The following is a 23,365-nucleotide window of genomic DNA, read 5'->3' on the forward strand; positions in this document are numbered from 1 at the left end:
CCTCGTCGCCAATTGTTAAGTCGTGCGCTTAACAAGAGTCGGAGAGTGATTTCAGCAAGAATGCGGTTTATTCTTCAGCTCAGTTACTTCTCCGTTACGGTACAACAATCGCCAGCCAGAACCCATCGAAATAAATACACTGGCTTGTCGATATTTAAACACTCCCGGCTAATGTAGCCACACCCCCTGTACAGATGGCAACCTATGAGGTTGAAGATATAATACCCAATCACAAGCGGTCCCGCTTTGCATAGTGATTGGTAGACACTTCCTGGGCTAGGACTCCTATTGGTTACATTAGGATCCTAGCCCAGGCTGAAGCTTAACATTAGGTCTCAATCAGGCGATTCGCATGTCAGTATTTACATTCAAGTCAATACATAACACTGTTCAGTGGAGATCCTTGGCAGACTTGTGGGTATACAAAGGATTCTTTGTCTGAACAACCCCTACTATAGAACATCTGAGGTTTTGACTATGAGGAACACAGTATTCTAGAAATAAAATCCCCATACGAAGGCAAGTATGTCTGAAATGATCAAGTTTATTTTAAACCCCATGAGGTAATTCTCACAAAACCCTGAGATAGTAGATGACATTGTACTTTTGTATTATGCTTGTGATCCTATGTTTACACGGGAGTGTTCTACTGAACTCAGAATGAGGCCATATAATTCAGTCCAGGATGAAGTCCATGTAAATGTGTCATATAAGCAGTACATACACACTACAAAACTTTGTTTCTAATATCAGCAACACAAAGAAGGAAATTGACAAGATAAAGCCTTCATACAGAAGAAAATATGAAAAATCTTTTGATATAAGCCTGTGAAAATAAGTCAAATTCAGTGTGACAGTCTGCCTTTTTAGTTTGAAAAATTTAGATAAGTTTGATAAATATAATGTTATTCTGGTTAGAAGAGTAAGCTGTACTTAATAAAAGTCTACATGCTTTGTAGACTTTCTTTTTACTGAATATTTTTTTAAAAAATATTTTTTTAAAAAAGTGCCAGAGACTCTAAAAGCAATGTGCCACAGCTTCACTGAGGGGGACATGACTTTGTATCCTCATATACTCTCAGGTGTCCTCAAACAAAATCACAAGTTCTTAAAACACAGACAGAGAAATACAAGGCCATCACTTTAAACAAATAGATTTTTACTGTTCAAGATACTTTTGGCCCATGTTTTTCATGGCAAGTGTATCTTAACATTTTTACAAATGAAAAATGGTATAATGCTTGTCACTGTGATCAGGTACATGTCAAAACATTCTGTATAACTGAATAATATACAAGATAAGATTCCTGACTGACAAAGTGAGCAGTTACTGGATCCTAGGTTTTTAAGGGTTCACAGCTTGCATTCTTTACGCATTTGAATGGAACATTTTCTTGAATACTCTTCAGAAGTACTCTTGCTTTAAACATACTGAGCAATTTCTCCAGTTGCCTGAATTGCTGCAGTGCCGAAAATTAAGGAAATTTTTAGAGATGCTTATAAAAAACAAAAAGTATTTGTTTTTATTTTACAGCAATGCTGACAACATACTCAAAGGACTGACCAAAAAAAATTCATTTGGTTCAGGCCTCTAATTCTGCTGTGGCATAAGGAATGAATAAACTGTTCTTTAGATTTTAGAGGACATGGTTCCTTAGAATGGACATTAACTTTTACTCATAATGTAATGTATCTTCATTTCCAATACAATCTGTATAGGATGGGAGATCTAAATACTGAATAGCACAGAGTTGACTGATCCTACAGTGCTCTTCACAGAACTTGTTTCCATCATAACTTACAAAGTAGTTGTTGTAATATTTTGGAAACAATTTGCTGTGTGGTGCAATGAGCTGTTTTACCATTCCATGTAGACTTTCTGGCTTTAAGTCCTCTATCCCATAAGCTTTGGTCATAACATATTCAAGTTTCCAATCCGATGCATTTTTCATGTTGGCTTCTGTGAGGTTCAAGTAAAACTGCCAAAGATCCTAGAAATAAGAAGAAACAAAGCATGCACCATTCTGTCCTCTGCTTCATTAAATTTCTAGAGATGATGTATTGATTAAGAAGCCGTCACTGCCTATTATTCACAAATGAAGAGAAGGGTCATGTCCCACCACAAGACATAAACTTCTAAACCAGCTCTGTGCTTGCTGTACACCAGTACTGGGGGAAGGGAAAGGATGGGAAGACAGATAGAATTGGAGTCAGACTACACTGTTAAAAAAAGGCCTCAGGTTAGGGTGTTGTTTTTTTTAAAAAAAATGTACCCCAAACACAATGTGCACCAATATAACCAGGTGCTGTGACTGTGGTACAGATGTGAAACTAGGCCTAAAATTCCAAAAACTCTGAAAACAGAAAAACAAATTTCTAGCTATTATAGGTGCAGATATATGCTTGAATGACTGTTGACAGTGCCTGCTGAATTCTAAGCAGTCAGCAATGCAGTGAATAATTTCAAACAAACAGCTGTGGGATTTCAGCACTCCTTGACCCTCCTCATAGCTAGCAAAAGCAGAATCAAATTTTGCAAAATAATAAATATACAAATGTACATAAATTATACATGAGATTAAATGCAGGTTTTATTGGTGCACAACTTAAATTGCCTGGTAGAGGAGGCAATAAAAAAAGAGTACAAACAGCCCCAAATATACCTGAGAAAACCTCATGAGTGTTGGAAACAACATTAAAAGAGTGCAAGATCTGTTGGGGGTGAGTACTGTTAAAGAAGCTTTAGGTACAGTTCTCAAGACTTCTAAATCCTTCGCTTTGGGTAAACTGCCACCATGTTGAGGGTTGGTTCTTTGAGCTTTAACTGACTTTGTACAATAACCCTTGAATCTCAGTGGCCAAAGTGTGAGTGTTTGTTATAGAAAAAGTCCTTGCTGTGCCTTAAGACAGAGAATTGGACAAGTCCCTCCTTGTCTCCAGCAAGGCAACTGCTTCTGCCTCCTCAGCTTGTCATGGAGTAGCAAGAATAGAGCAGCTGGCTTGTCAGAGGAAGAAGGCTAAGGAAATCTCTCAAGGCTAAGATGCACTTTTAAAAATTTTATTCTAAGCACACACAGAAAAAATAGATGTATAAGGGGGATGGAGAAGAAACTCACAATATACTTCCTATCCAATTTAAAACTTACATGGGGTTCTTTGGCCTTCACACCTCACTTGTGAAATGGGCCAAGTGTTCTAAGGTTTGTCTCCCTTCTTGCCAGTAGTTATTTTAGGAAATCTATGGGAACGGTTTTGTCTTGGACCCATTAGAACACATGTGGAGGGAGGACTTATGCAAAAAGTTCCCTTGAAAAAGGTACAAGTCAATGAACTGTTCCCCCAGAACACGTGAGTTTTGCACTCAGCATTTCTGAAGTTGTGTGCAAAGTCTGGGGCAGAGTATAGAAGAGGCAGGCAGGCTGCAAAAATTCTTGGGAAGTGTACACCAGAGGTGTCAGATGGTGGTGAGGAGAACTTTCATGCAATGAGTCATCAAGAGAGGAAGAGTTTCTGCTGGAGTGATACGTGACAGCCAAGTAAGTAATCTTTGAGGTTTACGTGACTTGCCCAGGACAGGGCTTTCTCAGTGGTGGTAGCCCTGCTGTGGAATATCCTCCCCTTTGCAACATTCCTGGCAGATACTTTCTCTTCCCTCCCCAAATGAAACCAGACTAAGGGCAGGATTTGACAGAACTGCAGAAATGATGGGCAGGGGGAGGGGGGAAAGCTAAGACAGAATAAAAATAAAAATCAAATGGATGCTGGGTGGTTAGAGGAAAGAGAATTCACATTTAGTGCACTTGTTTTATTAGAATAATTTATGCATTTACTTTTAACAGTGGCAGTCATGGGAGAAAAGTACATGCGTGGAAAATCTGAGGGAGGAATACAGCAGCTCTAAAATGACATGACAATGAGGAGGCAGCTAAGGACTCAAAATGCAAGATTTTTTCCTCCACCATTTCATACTGTCAGATACAAGTTTTTGGTCAGTCTATGTATGCTGTGGATTATCTTAATTATTTAGAGATGCTAAGAAATTAAAGGAACATGGGAAAGGAACATTGTTTGGACCAATGGACACTCAATTTTCTGCATTTTTAGCTTTTCCCACTCACTGAGGTAGGCAGAAAGTTTCAACTTTGCAAAAGAATTCTCAGCTCTCAGTATGTCTGTTTTGACTTAGTTACTAAACACTTAATTTTTTTTTACTTACCAGGACACTGTATGAGAGGGGATCATATTGATATAGTCTCACTCCAGGATTGTTGGAATCCACCTCCCATAGAGACTTCACTGGTGTCACAGCAGGTGCTACAAACAAGGAGTTTATTGGATTCCCTGGACAGCAAGAAATTGAAAAAAAAGCATCTGGTGGCAAATATGTCGGTGGGGGTAGAATATATTCAAGAGAACAAATACATGATTAGGTTTAAATATTAGAATAAATATGCCTTGGAATTAGCACTTTTCCCTGGCACCATATTATTAAAAGTCTCTATGAAGAATAATACTTGCAAATCCCAAATTGCAATCTATGATATGGGTGAAATGCTTGACATTTAATATACTGAGGCAAAATCTCTGAAGAAAAAGTTTGAGATGTCAAAGATCTGGACAAGGAATTTAAAAAAAAGTAAACAGTTACAGCATTCCAATGCCATTTCTATTCCCCACTGTGATGATGCATAACAAATCGCCTTTCAGACTGCCTTGGTTCAAAACACACAGCACAGGGATCTGCTAAACAGACATACACATACAAATATTCTACTGCGAGTTTCTGCAAGTCACATAATCCCTCAAACCTTGGTCTTTATTTGTATCTAAGTAGCCTTCTGGGAAGGCAAGCAAGGTCTCACTTTGAAAGCTATATTTACAGAACCTGCTTAAAAAGAAGTTGCCTGATTTTTTTCTATTCTTCAAAGAAAATATCAAATCTCTCTCTGTGTATATACATGTGTGTAAATATATATAGAGAGAGGATATGAAAATACTGTATATGCTTCTAAAAGGAAACACTTGAGGAGCGGAGCTAGGGTTAGTATAATGGAGAAAAGGGAAAAGACTAGGGCTGCCTCTCTCTGTCTTTGTTTCCCCTAGCCTTTCTCCCATAATTTCTTGTGAGTCCCCATTTGTACTTTTAGGTATCTTAGGATGTACTGTACACCTTAACAGTCTTGTTTATTCTGCATGGAGAAAAATATTTAGGTAACAGATTTAGATTTCAATGCTTTGTGTTCTAAAGTTTCTTCCTTTAAAACAGATGGCTCTGGAGTATAATCTGTAATGTTGAAAGGTGGGTTTTGTCTTATCCTCAACAATAGGGAACATGTTGCTGGGAAGGACTCTCTCTTCCCCTCCACCCTCACTCTCTGCCCCTGTCTTAATTAACTTTGAAGCCGCAGGGAGCCCAGAACAGAGACACATTAATGATGCAGGAAGCACACAGGGGAAAAAAATGAGTAAGTCTAGCTATGTTGAGAACATTCCTTTGACACATTACACAATAGGAATAGACCAGTATAATTTGCCATTGTGGAAGGAAAGAGTAGTGGAGATTTTTAGAAAGTTAAGTGATCAAATGCCAGCCTTATAAAGCTGTTTGGGTTTCTTCAGCAAAATAAAGTACCAGCCAGCTCACTAGCAAAATATGATCTATCACAGAACTCCTATTAGAATGACTTTGAAAGAATCACAGAACATATTACACCAACATGAATTGTCAGCTAGTTGATATAATTGGCTACCTTTTACCAAATCAAGTTCACACAGGTGAAGCAATTAATTAGCATTATGTTAATGTCATTTTCTACCCACTTACAAAAGCATTTCAAGTGAAATTTTAATTCTTTTTTGCATTCGTTTTACTAATTCAGATTAAAAAACTGAAAACACATACATAGATATACACAATGAAATTGGGAGATGTTAACTTCTATCTCACATACAACCAATGTTCCCTCTTAGCTGTGGAGTCCTGTGAGCAGAAATTCTACTTTGTGAGCTACTGGCATTAAAGTTGTGAGCAAGTGATTTGGCTACTGCATAAATTAGTTTGCTCTGGAGCCATCCTTCCTGAGCAGAGAAAAAAAGCTGTGAGCCGGAGGCTAAAATACTGTGAGCTAGCTCACACTAACTCAGCTTAGGGGGAACACTGCATACAACTTACTATTTTACCACCAATTAACCACTCCGAGCATATAACAAAGGATGGTTCAGATACATAAAGATACATTCAGTTTACCCTTTTAGATGATTTTGAGAATATGACCTTATATATAGAAGAGTGAAAAAATCATCAGAATGACAAAAGCAGGAAAAAATATTTTCCAGTCTGCAAACCATGAAACCAGCCAAGAAAGTGGCCTGCTATAAATATTATTACCCTTTTTATCCAGGAGAATCATGATGCTGTCTCTGTGAGTGTGTCCAAAAAACTGTCCAGCAATTATACTGCTGTACCTGCGAAAAATCTCTATCAACCTCTCATTGTAGTATTCCCTTATGGCAGTAGTATTTCGAGCATAGGGCAGATAGCCTACTGGCACATGTGCTATCACATAGACCTATGGAATCAGAAATATAAATATCACAAAAATGCATAGTATAATTCACACTTAGATGCTTGTGATACCAATTTGTATTCTAGTCAGGAAAAAACAACAACCCTGTGTTTGCAAAATAAGCCTAGTCCTGCATGGGAAGTGAGATGATGCCTGGGCCTGCAAGAGTGTATCTGCAGTGGGTTTGCTATCAGTCCCCAGGATTGAGGATGCTCTGCCCCAAAGGTATAAAACTGACAATGTGAAGATCTAGTGGTAATTTGAACAAGGGATTATTCCGACTCTGATGAACGAAATCAACTTTGGTGGTCAAAGAGTGGGTGAATCTCACCACAGATTTATTCTTGGAGGCCACGTATCCTCTGACTTGATTACCCATTCTGAGAAACTGTGTAATGATAGGTAGTATGAGAAGAGATGGATATGGTTCCTTCCATGTTCCACACTCGTCATTGTTCAAAGTAAGCCCTACTCTGTGAGATCTGCTGTGCTATTCAGTGGCTGTCAGGACTGACTGCTGCTGAAGTAGCCAGAGGTTAAACTCTGCTTCCCTGTTCCATTTTGGGCATATCAGTATAACTGGGCTGTGAGGGTGGGGATGAGGAGGAGGATGATTCCCTGCTGCTTTCCTTTCTTGCATGCTTACAATGTGCACCAGCTTCTCACTACAAGGTCTGATAGTTTTGCTGCAAGATCCTGCACTACTTTCTGGTTCTACCGCATGCTGACCAGTTAAGTCTCTAGTCTAGTTCTCATGTTTTAAGGCACAGCAGGCTCTGCTTATATTACTTCAGAGCCAACACAGTCAGTCAGATGGCTGCCATACTTTTCATTCATTCTTCTTCCTTGAAAACAAATCAGCCAGTATCATAATGCCCCTGTATAAATCGATGGTGCAACCTCATTTGGAATACTGTGGGCAATTCTGGTCACCACATCTCAGAAAGGATGTTATAGCACTGGGAAAAGTGCAGAAAAGGGCAACTAGAATGATAAAAGGGTTGGAACATTTTCCTATGAAAAAAGGTTAAAGTGCCTGGGGCTCTTTAGCTTGGAGAAACGATGACTGACATGATCGAGGTTTAAAAGATTATGCATGGGATAGAGCAGGTAAAGAAAGAAGTACTTTTCTCCCTTTCTCAGAATACAAGAACTCGTGGGCACTCAATGAAATTGCTGAGCAGTCGGGTTAGAACGAATAAAAGGAAGTACTTCTTCACCCATAGAGTGATTAACACATGGAATTAGCTGCCACATGAGGTGGTGGCAGCTACAAGCATGGACGGCTTCAAGAAGGAATTGGATAAGCATATGGAGCAGAGGTCCATCAGTGGCTATTGGCCACAAGGTATAGATAGGAACTCTCAGTCTGGGGCAAGTGATGCTCTGTATTCTTGGTGCTGGGGGGGGGGCAACAGTGGGAGGGCTTCTAGTGTCCTGACCTCACTGGTGGACCTCCTGATGGCACCTGATATTTTTGGTCACTGTGTGACACAAGAGTGTTGGACTGGATGGGCCACTGGCCTCATCCAAAATTGGCTTCTCTTATGTTCTTATGACAAAAGTGACTCCAACTTGCTGTTTCCCAGCACCAGAGTCATAGCTTGGATTTAGACTTGAGACTCTTAGTAATTTTGGCAGCCCATAAGAGTGAACAGAATTCCTTCTTTATTTAATTTTGTATACAGATGGTTAGGTGCATCCCTGTTATATAAGGAGTTCCCCTGGATCATCAGATCTAGATTTAGCATGTGTCCTTCATCAAAGGAAATCACTTCCGGACAACTTCCTTTATTTAAATAGTTATGTTCTCATGTCGTTACTGCTAGCTAACATCAAAATTATCCCTACCTTTTCTTTGTTCTGAAGTGCCATCTCTAGTACCTCTTCCAGCCATTCTAGTTGGTTTGCTGGATCAGTCATATTCAGTGTCACCTTATTGGGACCATAGTACAAGACAGTATTTAAACTGATTATCCTAAGTAGTGGCCCAGAAATACTGGGCTGAACTATTTGCGTATAAAAGCCTCCTGAAGAAGAGAAAACATACATTTAACAAAAGATTCCTGAATATTTGTCTGCAATTTTCAAATAATTCTGTAAAAAATCATGTAAAGGTACTGAAATTTTTGGAGGGAGTAAATTCCCGGAATGACATTTTTTAGAAGTTATTCTTCAATATACATTTTCATGTTGGATAGCACCATTCTTTAACAAGGCCTACTGATACAATTTTACTGGAAGAAATACTAGGAAAGTATAACTGATGTTCATATCTAGCATTTACACTTCATCAGAAAATCTCCATATTTCTGCAAAAAGTATATTTCATAGGCAGGAATAAGTTACTTAAAGTTGGAATTACTAGTTTCAATTTTTATGCCATCTATTTTACTTTGTAAATTAAGAGTTCGTTCAAAGAAAACATATCTTCACATCTTTCAAGTTCTTCAGTGGATACCTTGGATTGCAATTTGATTTGTTTGCCCTAATTCCATACAGATTGTAGTACCAAATTACACTTGGGAACTAAATTAAAATAGTGCATTAATTGTATGTATAATAGCAGCTATTTATATGCATGTTCTCTTATTGTGCATCTTACCTTTCCTCAAGGTGCTGACTGCTTCATCAGTGAGCCAAGGTTTCCAGAAATCTGCTGCAGCACTGTAGACTTCACTGACAGATGCAGGCAGCTGATCCTGTAAAAGTACAGACAATCTTCTTAAAATTGTATTTTCAAGTAAAACTTGTTGAAATCCACCTGGGTTAAAAGCAGTTACCATTTGATTGGCATGCAGGTATGCATAATGTTGCACAATAATCAGAATCAGGTTAGATTTATTTATTTTTCACATTTATATCCTGCCCATCCCACAAGCAAGCTCAGGGCAGGTTACATCATATTTCAATAAATACAGTAAAATTTTAAAAACACAGTATAAACATTTAAAATCAATAGTTACAGCACAGTGGAGAGATTCTGGCCCGTTGATGCAGATGGATATAGCCAGTTATCGGTGAGTGGGTGACAGCAATCTTGGGGAGGCCATGTGTGGGCGCCCGCTGCCTCAGCCAGAGGCCTAGCAGAACAGCTCCATCTTGCAGGCCTGTGGAATTGAAGAAGATCCTGCGTGGCCCTGATCTCAATGGGGAGAATGTTCCACCAGGTAGGGGCCAGGACAGACGAAACCCTGGCCCTGGTCAAGGCAAGACGGACATCCTTTGGGCCAGAGACCACCAGGAGATGTTGACTGTTAGAGTGTAAGGTTCTTCGAGGCATATACGGGAAAAGGCAATCCCTTAAATATGTTGGTCCCAGGCAGTATAAGGCTTTAAAGGTTATTACCAGCACCTTGAAGTGATTGTGATACTCAACTGGTAACCAATGCAGCTGGTGGAGCACATGCTGAACGTGAGTCCACACAGGTGTCAACGTCAGCAGGCGTGCCGCCACATTTTGCACCAGTTGTAATTTCTATATCAACTTCAAGGGTAAGCCTGCATAGAGCAAATTGCTGTAGTCAAGCCTGGAAGTGACCATTGCACGGATCACTGTAGCTAAGTCTTGGGGGGAAGATATGGCTTCAGTAGCCTGATCTGCCTAAGATGTAAAAATGCAGACTGCAGCAACCTGGGCCTCCATAGAAAGAGAGGCATTCAGTGTTACTCCAAGTCCCCTCACTGTCTGGGCCAGTGAAAAATAATAAAATAAATAAATAAATTTAAAGATGGATTTTTGCAAGGTTTTTGTAACAAAGTAATGGTTTTCAAAAATAATGGTTTTCAAATCTACCAAGCCTGCTATTTAAAAGGGTTTTTAACATTAAAGGTAGACAGATCATATAAATACTAAGTTAGGACAAGTTCATATGTACTAAAACAAAGACCAAAACATGGGCTGAATAGGGAAACCTGGGAATATGGTGGAGTTTGACTTTTTGATTGCTTCATCACTTGCACAAAGCTCAACTTTTCATGTTAGACTCATGATGTACCAAGCAAGGAACAAAGAGAGGGGAAACAAAAGAAGTGCTACCCTGAATGATAAAACAGAAAAAGATGCTACCTCAAAATAAGAAATAATCTATGTAAAGCATATATCTAACTTAAATATTTCCCCATGCAGATCAAAAAAAGTCTGCACGAGGGGGTGCTAAGGATTAAGATATACATTTCTACAAACCTGCAAGAAACTGTTTGTTTGCAGAAAAATACCCAGAGTCTTTTTTAAAAAATGGGAGGACTGATTTACTGTGTGCATGTGTAGGTATAGCAGAAGCCTGTAATTTGTTGCATATATAAACTGGAAAACAAGATAGATATTTGGCACATGTTAAGGTATGTATGCAGTTTTCCTACAAGGAAGTGACAACCATATAAAAATGTCATCTTGCTGCCACCAGAAGATGGCAAGTTTTGTCTTTTTGCCTTGACCCCAGGTGGGGCACACTGTCCAAATGGAGCTGCCATTTCCACTTTGCATAGAATACTCAAGAAAGTCAGAGGTAGTATGAGGGGGGGAAAATCTCTGTTTTCATGTCTTGCCTAACTAAGGAGACCTTACCCAAGGGCCTCTACACTCTTGGATCCTATTAATGTTTGCTCCATAATTAAGGAGTTCAACTCTTTGAAGGTTATAACCTACTATTCCATTCAGCTACAACTGAAGCATTCTATCATCACAAGTCTGTCCCAGCATCCCCTCCCTCAACTGAGGTGAGGGAAGAAAAGATGAGGTTTGCTGGGGTCAGCAGAAGGGAGGACCAGTCAGCCTCACCTGGTGCCCTTGCATGCTGGGGGGTGGGGGGAGGCAAGGTTGGTCGCTTAAGTAGCCAGTGTCACTTCCACACCGTCTCTTTGAACCTCTTGTGTTGCTGGAAAGCTGCTTACACTGACAGAGTATGCCAGCCTGAGCAAAGCAGTATGATAAATTCCATTATGTTTAACCACCAGAACTTAAAGAAATATCTATAATTTTGAAATATGTTTACTGAAAAGACCAGCAAGTGACTGAATGACTGAACTATACTTAGCACATCAAACTACTAAAGACTCAAGCTACAGTCCTATGCAAGCTTACTTGGAAATAAGTCCCAATGAACTCAGTAGAGTAAGGAAGCATAAAATGCAACTGTCATGCTGTTTACGCTCTTGAAAATTGAATCTTACCTGTGGCCAGTAGTCATGATTTCCCAATGCTGGGAAAACTTGAAGTTCTGGAAAGAAACTTCTTATGGTAGAAGTCATGTTACCAATAATATCAATGACCACTTTTGTGGAGAGTTCTTTAGCTGGAACATGAGGGGGGCTGTCTCTTTAAAAAAAAGGAAAGAAAACCAAAATAACCCATTCTGTGCCACAAAATTAGCTGTACAACTGTTTCAGTAATACATGAAATACAATTTCAGTACCTCAGCCAATTGATAGTGATCAGTTATTACAATAAAATAGATTTTAAAAATGAAACGTTAAACGTTTCATGAATTTTATAGATTCTCTTATGGCTGTCCATGCCATTAAAAGGAACAGCAGGCCCTTTGAAAGAAAGCTGGGTTTCACGATAAGCAGCTTTCAGTCCTCTCTCCATGCCCCAGATCTTTGCCATCTAGCCCACAGAAAGTAACATTACCAGCCCTTTCATTCTTCCCTTCTTGCCGGATTTGTAAAGGAATAGAAAGTAGCATTTAAAAAAAACCTTCTCCCTAAAAGCAGAACAGTCCAGATTAAATCAGAAACCATTGCCTCCAGCTACCCTCAGAATCTTTGCTAAATATCTCCACCTTACAGAGTCTCTCTCTCTCTCTCTCCCCCCAACCCTGTTAAGAATAGGTGCTTTCCTGAAACGTTCTGGGAGGTCACTGCATAAGACAGATGCTGCTGTAGTATTTACATTAGTAGTCATCATATTTTTATGCCTGCCTTTCTTCTGGCAAAGCCACTACTCAAGGCAGGTAACAAAAAAGCATAATATACAGCTTCCTTTTAAAGAACTCATCCTAATAAAAAAAAAGCATGGAGGAGCAGTTCTAACAGCAAGGAGACTACAATGGGGGGTAGCGGTTTCTCTTGGCCCAACTGCACTTTTCTCATGCTAAATCCAACACGAGGGATCTGATTTGAGTTTCTAGTCCTTATCCACCCCACGATACCATACAAGCCCAGGTCCTTGTCTATCTATTCCGTAGGGGAGGAAACACCTAATGATTTCATGGCAGTCTCTGCTAAAAAGTTGGGCAGAAATACCTTCTTCATTTATAATTTAGAAACATAAAGCTGGAAGAGATCCTAAGGGTCATCTAGTCTAACCCCCTGCACAATGTGGGGATTCACAGCTATCTCTACCCTACTATTCCCCAGTGACCCCTGCTCTATGCTCATAAATCGTGACAACTACCATTCAGATAACATTTATGATTCAGTGCATCTCCTACGTATCAGAGCTCCAACACAGTCATAAAGGACATACAACAAATGTATCAGTTTTGCAAAGCTTTCCTAAGAACAGAAGCCCATAAATATTAGCTTGGCATACTGACTTACTTACCCTGTCCATATCATAAAGGATGCCTGTTGACCAGAATCCTTCATGAACTTCAAAGCTGACAAGATAAGTTTATATGGGGAATCACACATAAAATCTCCAAACAGGCCAGGGCTGGAGGCATTCACCCCTTTGGAAGAGGCACAAACCTGAGTGCGATTTATTGTAATGTGGTAGGTGGGATCCAAATGTAAATCAGTGATGTGCCAAAACTGACCTGTTTTCAGAAAATGATAAATTGTGAATTTAATGTGTATTTTCCAAGCAAAATGTTGATTCTTTTGAGTAGTTCTAACATTCACATTAGGGGTCACTGATCATCACCTCTGACTTACCTAGAATGTATTCATTGGGCCAGAAACCTTGTTTTTGGCAAGCATGAGGTCAAAATGTTCAAGTATTAAATAAAAAGCTCAGCTGAAAGCTTAAATTATCTTAACTGCCTGGATTTACTTTGAAATTTTTGAGCAGGAGATATTCACTAATAGATAGCTGTCCTTCACCATTCTGATAACATACGGCCTAAGCAGTTGCTTTCCCATATTTTCCTCACTGTAATCCTTTTTGTTTTTGACAGACCTGGTCATGCTTTATTTAGTATCTAGCACAATAGCAGCACAATATAACTAGTGTGGACTACTGTAGCTCTATTTTATGCTCCAACCAGCAGGAGAGGTTTATTGACGGCCCTAGCCAGCTTATCCCTTTTTACCTCTCCATGGCTTTTATCTTAGCAATACCTGTACAAATCTCCTCCTAACTCCACTATTTAAAAATAGGCTGTTTAATTTTCTTTTTTAAACTGTAGATTATTGCCACACACTTTCAAGTAAACACTTCCACTTGGCCACACTGACTGCTACTTAAGCTAAAGAAACAGGAGATAACGATCCTGTAAGCACTGGAGGTGTTTTCTTCTAGCCAGTACCTTTAGAATCCTCCCCCAACTCCTCCCATGTCCTTCTAATGCAGAGACTTCAGTATCAGCCAACAGGTGCGTGGGTGAAAGAGAGGAGGGAGGTGATGGAAGGGGCAAATGTGAGCATTTGCACTGTTATGAAGATAATATTCTTTGTGACTCTTAAGAAAGATGGCGATGGTGGGCAGTGGCAGTGTGGGGGATTTATGAATGTTACCAGAAACAGGTCAAAGAGAGCACTGTCAGGTCACCATCCAGGCTGCAAAAGAGGAGTATGGAGAGTGGTGAAAGTCCTGTATGAAGAAAAAAAGCAATGGGTGTTGCTTCATAGGGTTTGCTATGTCATGTGGAGAAGTTTTTCAGAGATTCATTGGTACATGTCTCACTACCTTGAAAAAAATTAAAGGGTGAGTGGTGACTCCCATTCACAGGCAACACTGGATGCTACCCATCCGAAATGTACTCCTGCATTTGTGTAAACATGAAATTGTGGGATGTCAACAGGGGATATAAAGCAGTACCTATTACGTGTTCTGACCTGGGTAGCCCAGGATAGCTTGATCTCGTCAGATCTTGGAAGCTAAGCAGGGTCAGCCCCGGCTAGTATTTGGATGGGAGACCTCCAAGGAATACCAGGGTCATGACGTGGAGGCAGGAAATGGCAAACCACCTCTGAACAACTCTTGCCTTGAAAAAACCCTATGGGGTCACCACAGATCAGCTGTGACTTAATGGCACTTTCCACCACCACTTATTATGTGTAATAATGGTAAACCCACTTTAATATGAAAGTAAAACAGGCACCCCTTGCAAAATGCAAAGAGACTCCTGTTTTTGTTTTTCCTCAAAGATCAGAAGGGGGGAAAGCCTAAAGCATTTTAGCTATAGACCAGCTTTAGAATGAAAACTGGCTGGCATACCACCACCCCCGCCAAAAAAGCTATCTTTTAAGCACCCAAAACCCTGTTTATACCAGTGGGATGCTGTATCACAAACTGCTTTTGAAAAGCCCTTCAGTTTCAACTTCCATGAAACACAAAGGGGGGGAGGTTTTGTACTTATAAATTCTACTTTAGCACTTCATGTAGATTTTCCCTTTTGAAGGTATTCTGAAGAAGAGTGGTGGCTTTTAGATCAGCAATAGAATATCCAGGAAGACTTAAATGCTTTTACAAAGGTGTCTCTGAATATTGCAAATCTTATTATCCAAACGGTGTTCATTTCACATAATTACATGTCACCCTGTACTTTCAGTATTTTATGGCTTTTTGACCCTGTTACTTTTCCATATCTTCTACATAAAAGAGATCCTAGTGAAAGCCATGGCATTGCCTCTAAAGAACTAAATTCTAGTCCACAAAAATCTTATGTTGGAATAAAATTGTGATTTGAATAGATTCCTGCTTATTTTTGCAGCAATATACTATCATGGCAACTCCGCTTTTCTTCCTAATATCTCTTTTGCCCAGTACCCCACCTTCCCCAGCTTTTAAATTGGGCAAGTGTTGAGTAAATGATCACAACATAAAGAAGGCAGAGTAGAGCCTCCAGGAATATGTAACAGTAGGCAGAGTCAGACAGTGACCTTGTTTGGGGTGTTACAAACATGTCCCTATTTTTTTCTCTGAAATGTCTGGGAGAAGGTATACTTCCTACACTATGAATCATTATACTACCTTATCATTGCAGATTGCAGAACATTTGTTTTGAAAATAAAAGAAAGCAATAAGTCACTAAGCCTGTTGGGAAAGAAGGAAACAGCTGGGGATTGTAAAACTATTTCAGAATGACATGAAGAAAGGAAATATGGAGAGAGAGAAATTGGTTATTTTGCAATTATTTGGACTTACAAGCATACATTGAACAGTAAAGTCCAATATTATTAAAAGATATCCCCTCACCTATTTTAATGTCAGAGGACTTTCTTGCTTTGTGTTACACTGTATTCATACCATTGACCCCAGGCAGCAAGAGCTACTACAGGACTTAGACTAATAGAGTTACAGAACTGTTGGACAATTGTTGGCCCCCAAGACTATACTAACAATGAAGATGAGAATGGGCCGCATATATCTGAAGGGGAGATCTGATACACAGTTTTAATGTAATGATGTAAGTCACCCAAAAGGAAGGGTTATAAAGAAACATTCATGTCCAGGATACTTATGGCTACTTCTAGCAGCCTTGAAAAACTTTCAGAGCTGCCCATAGAAACAAAACAAGCAAAAAAACACCTGTGTCATATGGACAGCTTCAAGAGGGAATTGGATGAACATATGGAGCAGAGGTCCATCAGGGGCTATTTGCCACAAAGTAGAGATAGGAACTGACAGGCTGGGGCAGGTGATGCCCTGTTTGGTGCTTGGGGGGGGCAACAGTGGGAGGGCTTCTAGTGTCCTGGCCCCACTGATGGCACCTGGTATTTTTGGCCACTGTGTGACAGAGTGTTGGACTAGATGGGCTATTGGCCTGATCCAACATTGGCTTCTCTTATATTCTTATGTTCTTATGTAACGAGTGGCCCAAGGTCTCCTAGTGAGCTTCCATGGCAGAGTGGGGATTTGAACCTGGGTCTCCCAGATCGTAGTTAGATACTCTATATTATTATAGAACTTACAATAAGTGTAAGCAGGTCATAATCAGATATGGAAAATCATTCTTCTTCAAGTGAGTCTATGATAGTGGGCCTGATGACATTATACATGATGAAAGCATTGTGCAAAGAGAAAAAGCAGGCAGATGGCACCCTGTCCATGTGTGATCATCAGCATGTGAGCACAGACTCTGTGCATGTAGAAAGTGCATGCAAGCTCCATCTCCATTCCTGGGAGTGTTCAAGCCATGGCACACAGTACACAGAATGCACATACATCTTGCATGTTTGCATGCAAATATGGAAACATCCAATGCATATTTACTTTTATAATAACTGGGGATCATAACCTGGACAAATGTGTGGTTTAAACTGCATGTTCATCTGTACATGCAGAAAAACATAAGAAAAACTCAATTTATATATTAAAAAATCAAGTGTATACTATACATAGATTGTACACAATTTCACAGTTAGGTGTACATGGCTTGAAAAAATAGCATTCCCAAACACAAGGACAGAGTCTACACATGCACACTTCATACAAATGCAGATTCTGTGCTCCCAAGAAAGGTTGTCAAGAAGCCTGGAGAAAAATGTCCTATCCCTTAAATAGAGGCTTGATTTGCTGAAATAGGCAGCTAAAGGTTTTCATGGCCTAGAGCCCAAATTAACCCTCTCTTAAAGGGACAGGACAATTTCCCCCAGGCAGTTGGCAACCCTACATCACAAAACTGCAGTTTCCTATAGATGAAGGAATAGGCCTGCTTTGGCCTGCAGGCCCTGTTCCACCCTGCCCTCCAAGGTTTTCCCAACACTGGAGAGGCTTTTCTCTCTCTCCCATAACCTACCACCACCACCTGCCTGGTGGGAGGGTCAGGACTCCCAGCTTCCCTTCCCAGTTGTGAGGCCTTGCCTCTGTGTCTCCCACTGCCCCGTGCCTGGTCACCACGGGGACTGTTTACTGCCTTGTGCGCCCCTGGAGGACTAGCCACTTTTCAAATGACAGTGTTTCCCTGGTGCTCCTTTTGAAATAATGTGTCCAAGATGGTGGAGGTCTATGTGGTACAGAGAACTACTAACAGCATCAAAAGTTATAAAGTATTTATTAAAAATAAAATGTTCACAAAATACATTTAGCACAGCATCAGACTGAGCAAGGGATTCAAAAGAACTGGCTAAAACCGAATTCCTCTGTCCCTGTCTCTATACATGCCCAATCAGATGTTAAAATATAGGACACACTCCTTAGCTTAGGAAGTTACAGATCTCTACAGAGGTACCATTACCTTGCAGCTTTCTCCAGCTCTTTAGGCCACCGCATGACTAATGGCTGCCTCCTCCAGACCTCAGCTAAGAATTCTGTCTGCTCTGATGGACTCTATAACAAAAAGAGCTTCCTCCTTGCTCCCCTGAGTTTTATCACCTCTCTTTTCCCCACCCACTGACCAGGTAAGGTCAGAGAAGTTTTCCCTGAAGTCCCCAGAATTTTCTTCCTGAAGTCTTTAAGTCTAGTATTTAACAGGTCTCTGTTCCCTGCTTAAAGCAGGGGGGGGGAAGCTTGACCCTCCCATTGTCTAGACTGGGGGTGTCAAACATATGGCCTGTGGGCCAGATCCAGTCCCTGTAAGCCTTGAATCCGTCCCAAGAGCAACTGACTCTGTGCTGCTTCCTGCTTCTAACATTGCAGCTCCTTTTCCCCAGTCTCTCCTATTTCCTGCTTCAGAGGAGAGAACGAAAACCTTCCTTCAATTGGTTGAGGGCTCCTCCCCTCCTCCTCTGGGGAGGGAGGGGGAAGGAAAAGAGCCGGGGGGGGGATGGCATCTTGTGGAACTTTTAAGAAGACCAGCAATATTTTATTCTAGATATAATCTTTTGTGTGCAAGCACACTTTTTCTTCTTCAGAGACACAGGGAGACAGAAATAGCCAGAGGGAGCATGCCAGAAAGAGAGAGAGTCCTGTGTTTAAGACCAAAAATGTTTTATTCCAGGTCTCTGTGTGTGTGTGTGTGTGTGTGTGTGTGTGTGTGTGAGAGAGAGAGAGAGAGAGAGAGAGAGAGTGTGTGAGAGAGAGAGTGAGAGAGAGTGAGTGTGTTTAAGTCCAAAAACGTTTTATTCCAGGTATGAGAGAGAGACCTGTGTTTAAGACCAAAAATGTTTTCTTCTCCCTTCAGAGAGAGGGGGAGGGAGGGGGAGGGAAAGACCCAGAGAGAGCACACCAAAGAGAGGAGGGAGGGAGTCCCAAGGCACTTGGAGAGATCCCCCTTTTTATTTCTAACAGATGGGGGGGCCCTAACAGCACAACTTGCATTCCTTATTAGTGAAAGAAAGCAAGAGTACAGCAGCACCTTAATGACTAACAAAATTTGTGACAGGGCATGAGCATTCATGAATCACTGCTCACTTCTTCAGATACAGCTGGAATGTGAGTCCATCTGTCCTTATATCTTGGAGAATGAAGTGATTTCAAATGCCAAATGACAATAGCAGGCATTGGTAATGAGAGAAGAAACCTAGGTCTCAATTCAGTCCAGGAGTTTGCATTGTCTTGAGCTCCATTATCAGCTGCAATTCTCCAGTCTCTCTTTCGAATCTCCCTTTGAAATTCCTTTGTAAGAGAATTGCTACTCTTAGGTCAGCAACTGAATGCCCTGGAAGGTTAAAATGTTCCCTCACTGGTTTTTTAATGTGGTGATTTCTAACAGTAGTAGAAAGAGTCCAGTAGCACCTTTAAAGACTAACAAAATTGTGATAGGGTGTGTGCTTTGGTGAGTCACTGCTCACTTCTTCAGACTTATTTCCATTTCCTCCTGTACTGAATCCTCCTGTACCAAACCGAGACCTAGGTTTCCTGTCTCATTACCAATGCTGATATCTCCACACCTCTGCATATCACACTAATGCTGATATCTCCATCCATATGCATATCACACCTAATCCAATCATGCCTACTATTGCCATTCGGCATCTGAAACGATCTTTATAAAGTTTATATCTCCGGTACCACATGTTACATTTTATGGCACACATGGCCCAGCCTGACAAAGTGACATTTATGTCCGATCTGGCCCTCGTAACAAATGAGTTTGACACCTCTGGTCTAGACCTATAAGCATTTGTATGAAGGTGGTCTGAGGTAAGTCTGAAAAGCAACTGAACTGACTTTCCCCCTTCCTGTCTGTTCTCTGTCCAGAGAGGGGGGGGGGGGGACTTTTAAGACTCAGAGTGAAGGTTTTGCTTATTTCATACCTCCAAAGGAAAAAATGCCTTTCTTCACACCCTGCTCAGGCCTGTTCTCTGTCTCTGCACATTGATTTTAACCCTACATATTTTATCCTACTCTTCCTGCAAAGGCTCTTAGGCTCCCTCATCCGTTTTACCCTCACAACACCCCTGTGGGGTGAGTTAGGCTAAGAGAACATAGCTACCTCAAACTCACCCAGTGACAGGGCTACTAACCTCCAAATCTCCAGGAATTTCCCAACTCATACGCTGAGGAGCTTTGTGGCAATAGAGGGAGCTTAAACTCTTCTCCCCCCATTTCTAGTCTGATACTGTAATGTAATGTCTGATACTGTAATGTAATGTAATGTAAGCTGAGTTAGTGTGAGCTAGCTCACCGCTTTTTAGCTTCCGGCTCACACATTTTTTTCTTAGTTCAGGAAGGATGGCTCCAGAGCAAACTAATTTATGCAGTAGTCAAATCACTGGCTCACAACTTTAATGCCAGTAGCTCGCAAAGTAGAACTTTTGCTCACAAGACTCCACAGCTTAGAGGGAACATTAGAGGGAAATTACAAACTACAAACTAAGGAGAGCCATGAGCAACTTTCAAGTGCGATTGTTATGCCAAACTTTCACACATCTGAAGAAGTATGCTCGCATGCGGAAGCTTACCCTGAATTAAACTTTGTTGGACTTAAAGGTGCCACTGGACTCAAACTTTATTCTACACACGCAACGCCAATTATGCAGCCGGAACAGCCAAGCCTTTGTGTCACCCTACACAGACCAACAGATTGCGCTGCAAACTTCTGTCGTTTGCAGGCAGCCCACCTCATCGAATCCCTACACTGCTAATCTAGACATGTCCTCAACTGGCGGGCTGTAACACTCTCGCAAACACACTAGACAGCGAGGCCAGAAAACGCAACGTTTCTATGGAAAGATCAAATGCGAGCAAGGGCAGCACCGTTGCTATGAGAGGGGCTGGGCGGGGGTTGGGGGGGGGGAGATGCCTGAGTCTGACTGGCTGGCTGGCTGGAGCTCCCGCCTTGCTGCTTCTTTTGTGCGCAGCTCTCCAACTCAGGAGAATCTCCACTTTCTGACGGGTCCAACCCCCCCCCCCCCCGCGGAACGCCGTCCTGGCGTCCCTTTTCCGAGCGGCGCGGCCCCTCGACCTACGTTTTGGCGGGAAGAGGGACGTCTCCTCCTGCCACTACATCTTGGCAACAGACTCCTTGGCACCTCGAACTGTCGGGCCTGCGTGATTCACACAGCGAGGGATGCCAGACTCACCGGCTCCGAAGGGCACCTCGGGACTCGCTGGGGCCGGGGCTGAGCTAACGAGGCCGTGCATCGCGTTCCTCAGCAGCAGCGGTAGCAGCAGCAGCCCCCACGGGCTGAGCGTGGCCCCGCGAGCCCCCCGCACGCCTCCCATATTTGCTTGCTCCTGCGCTGGGTCTGGCTCTCTCTCGTGTGACCTCGTCTCCTCCGGAGGAAGGAGAAGAAGGAGGGTGATACCCGCTCCCTTTCAGAAACACGCCTTTCGGTCCAGACGAGGCTGAGAGCTGCGTTATGAAAGTGAAACGCTACGGAATAAGGCGCTGGACTCTCCTCTTTCCCCTACTTCCCTTGGAGTGACTCGCTCCTCCTGAATAAGCCATTTTGTGTCAATACAGGAGTTTCCCCTTCGCTAGCAGCTGGGGGGGGGGGGGGGGAAGAGAGTTGCCGCCCAGGCTGAAGTAACTTTAAAAAGAAGCAAAAGTTTAGTCAGACAAGCAACTGAAGTCACGTAGACGCGCTCAAAAACTGTCCCCGCCCGCCCCGTAGGGCTCGGGAACAGGCGGATCCTTGGCCTTGGAGAGCTGCGAAAAGTTCCAGCTATTGAGTTTTTTTTGCTTGGCGTGCAAATGTTACAGAAGCAGGAAGTATACTAGAAATAATGGTAACCGTAGGCAACATTTTATCTTCCTGTTCTCTGTCATCGACGTCCTGACTAATCTGGATTAGAATTCTTACTTGCAAAGTGTGGGGAAAATATCTACCAAGGATTGTATGTGTTTGGGGTTCCGGGGGAGACTTCTGTATCTTTAATAGGTGCAAGGCAAAGGAGGAGAAAATTTAGCAAGTGAATATTTTCTGTGCCTTGAAAAGTTTTATGTGCTGAATCTTTGCTGATAAAACTGTTAAAGGTACAAGAAAACCAGTTGTCAGCTGCTCTCTAACACCCATTTTGTTAGGAGAGATAACTATTTATCCCCACAACAACCCTGTGAAGTAGGTTAGGCTAAGATGTCCTCATAGAGAAGACCTGACAAACTTCATGGTTGAGTAGAAATTTGAATCTGGGTTCCTCCTATTTAGGAATGCCAACCTTCAGGTAGGGCCTGAAGATCTCCTTGAACTACAACTGATCACCAAAAAACACAGGACAGTTTCCCAGAAGAAAATGGCTGCTTTGGAGGGTGGACTCTATGGCATTTTACCCTGCTTTCCCAGACTCCCCCCCCCAAAAAAAATCTCTGGGAATTTCCCAACCCGGAGCTGACAACCTTACAGCCCAACTCCAAAACCATAACTGCTATACCATGCTGCCTGTCACTTGAGTATGCACTTTAGCTACAGCCATTTAGTTGTTCTGTTCAAATCTGTTCAGGAAGTACACTGGTGTTGAATCTCCAATGACTCCAAAATAAATCCACGTTTAAAGGTTAAAGCAAAATTTATTCCAAAGCGTTTGAAAGAAGCAGGAACAAGAGAATTGTTAGGAATGGGCTCATGCCCCAGAGGGTAACATAATAAAGGAACTTTGAACTAAGTTAGAACCAATAGATCCCTTTCCCGCCGGCGCGAATAAAGAAGACACTGACAGGTAATTACATGGGAATGTAACGGTTTGCCGTTCTCAAAACAGACCCTTAGTTCACAGGCGAAAGACACTACTAACGAGCAAGCAGATAACAGAGTTTCACTTTCCCCACACCAGCTGGATAACCTTGAGCTGTTCCAGGCACCTACAATACAAGAATGTGAAAGATACAACAGAGAAGGGCACGGGGGGAAGGGAATACACTCAGGGAACCAGAACACATAATGGCAGCTCGCTGACAACTGGCCCTCCCTGGATATACATACAACATATCCCTGGGGTTTGTTGAATTACCAGTCTCACCATCATGGAGAAATTAGCTGGGTTTTAATTTTTAACTGGAATTATATGGAAATTGTTTTTCCTGTTTTATTGGCTTATGGTAACCTGCCCTGAGCCTGCTTGTGGGGGAGGGTGGGATTGAAATCCCATAAGTAAGTATGGGCAACCAAGATGATTAGGACCACCCACTCAATGAGATACCAACGTTTTCCCCGTTTTACTTTACAGTCCAAAATATCCGCAATTTCAAAATGTTCCTCCCCTTCGAGCAATATAGGAGGTGGAGGGGCCTTTTCCGGTCGGCATTCAGATGAACCGGTGTCTTTTTTTAGGAGACTCATATGGAACACCGAGTGTAAAGCTCGTAAAT

General features: G+C 41.7%; 1 protein-coding gene across 1 annotated transcript; it reads right to left on the reverse strand.

Annotated features, from left to right (window-relative positions):
• Window positions 1-533: 533 nt before the first annotated feature.
• SMPDL3A (sphingomyelin phosphodiesterase acid-like 3A) lies at window positions 534-21,499 on the reverse strand. Its single transcript, XM_015407346.1, has 8 exons — window positions 21,141-21,499; window positions 13,114-13,327; window positions 11,739-11,883; window positions 9,172-9,268; window positions 8,418-8,596; window positions 6,389-6,569; window positions 4,217-4,341; window positions 534-1,991 (listed from the first exon to the last, which is right to left on the reverse strand). The coding sequence occupies exons 1-8, from the start codon at window positions 21,280-21,282 to the stop codon at window positions 1,674-1,676; spliced, it is 1,401 nt and encodes a 466-aa protein (XP_015262832.1). The 5' UTR covers window positions 21,283-21,499; the 3' UTR covers window positions 534-1,673.
• Between the last annotated feature and the right edge of the window lie 1,866 nt (window positions 21,500-23,365).

Source organism: Gekko japonicus, unplaced genomic scaffold (genome assembly GCF_001447785.1).
Source record: "Gekko japonicus isolate JY-2015 unplaced genomic scaffold, Gekko_japonicus_V1.1 scaffold252, whole genome shotgun sequence".
NCBI classification, from domain to species: domain Eukaryota; kingdom Metazoa; phylum Chordata; class Lepidosauria; order Squamata; family Gekkonidae; genus Gekko; species Gekko japonicus.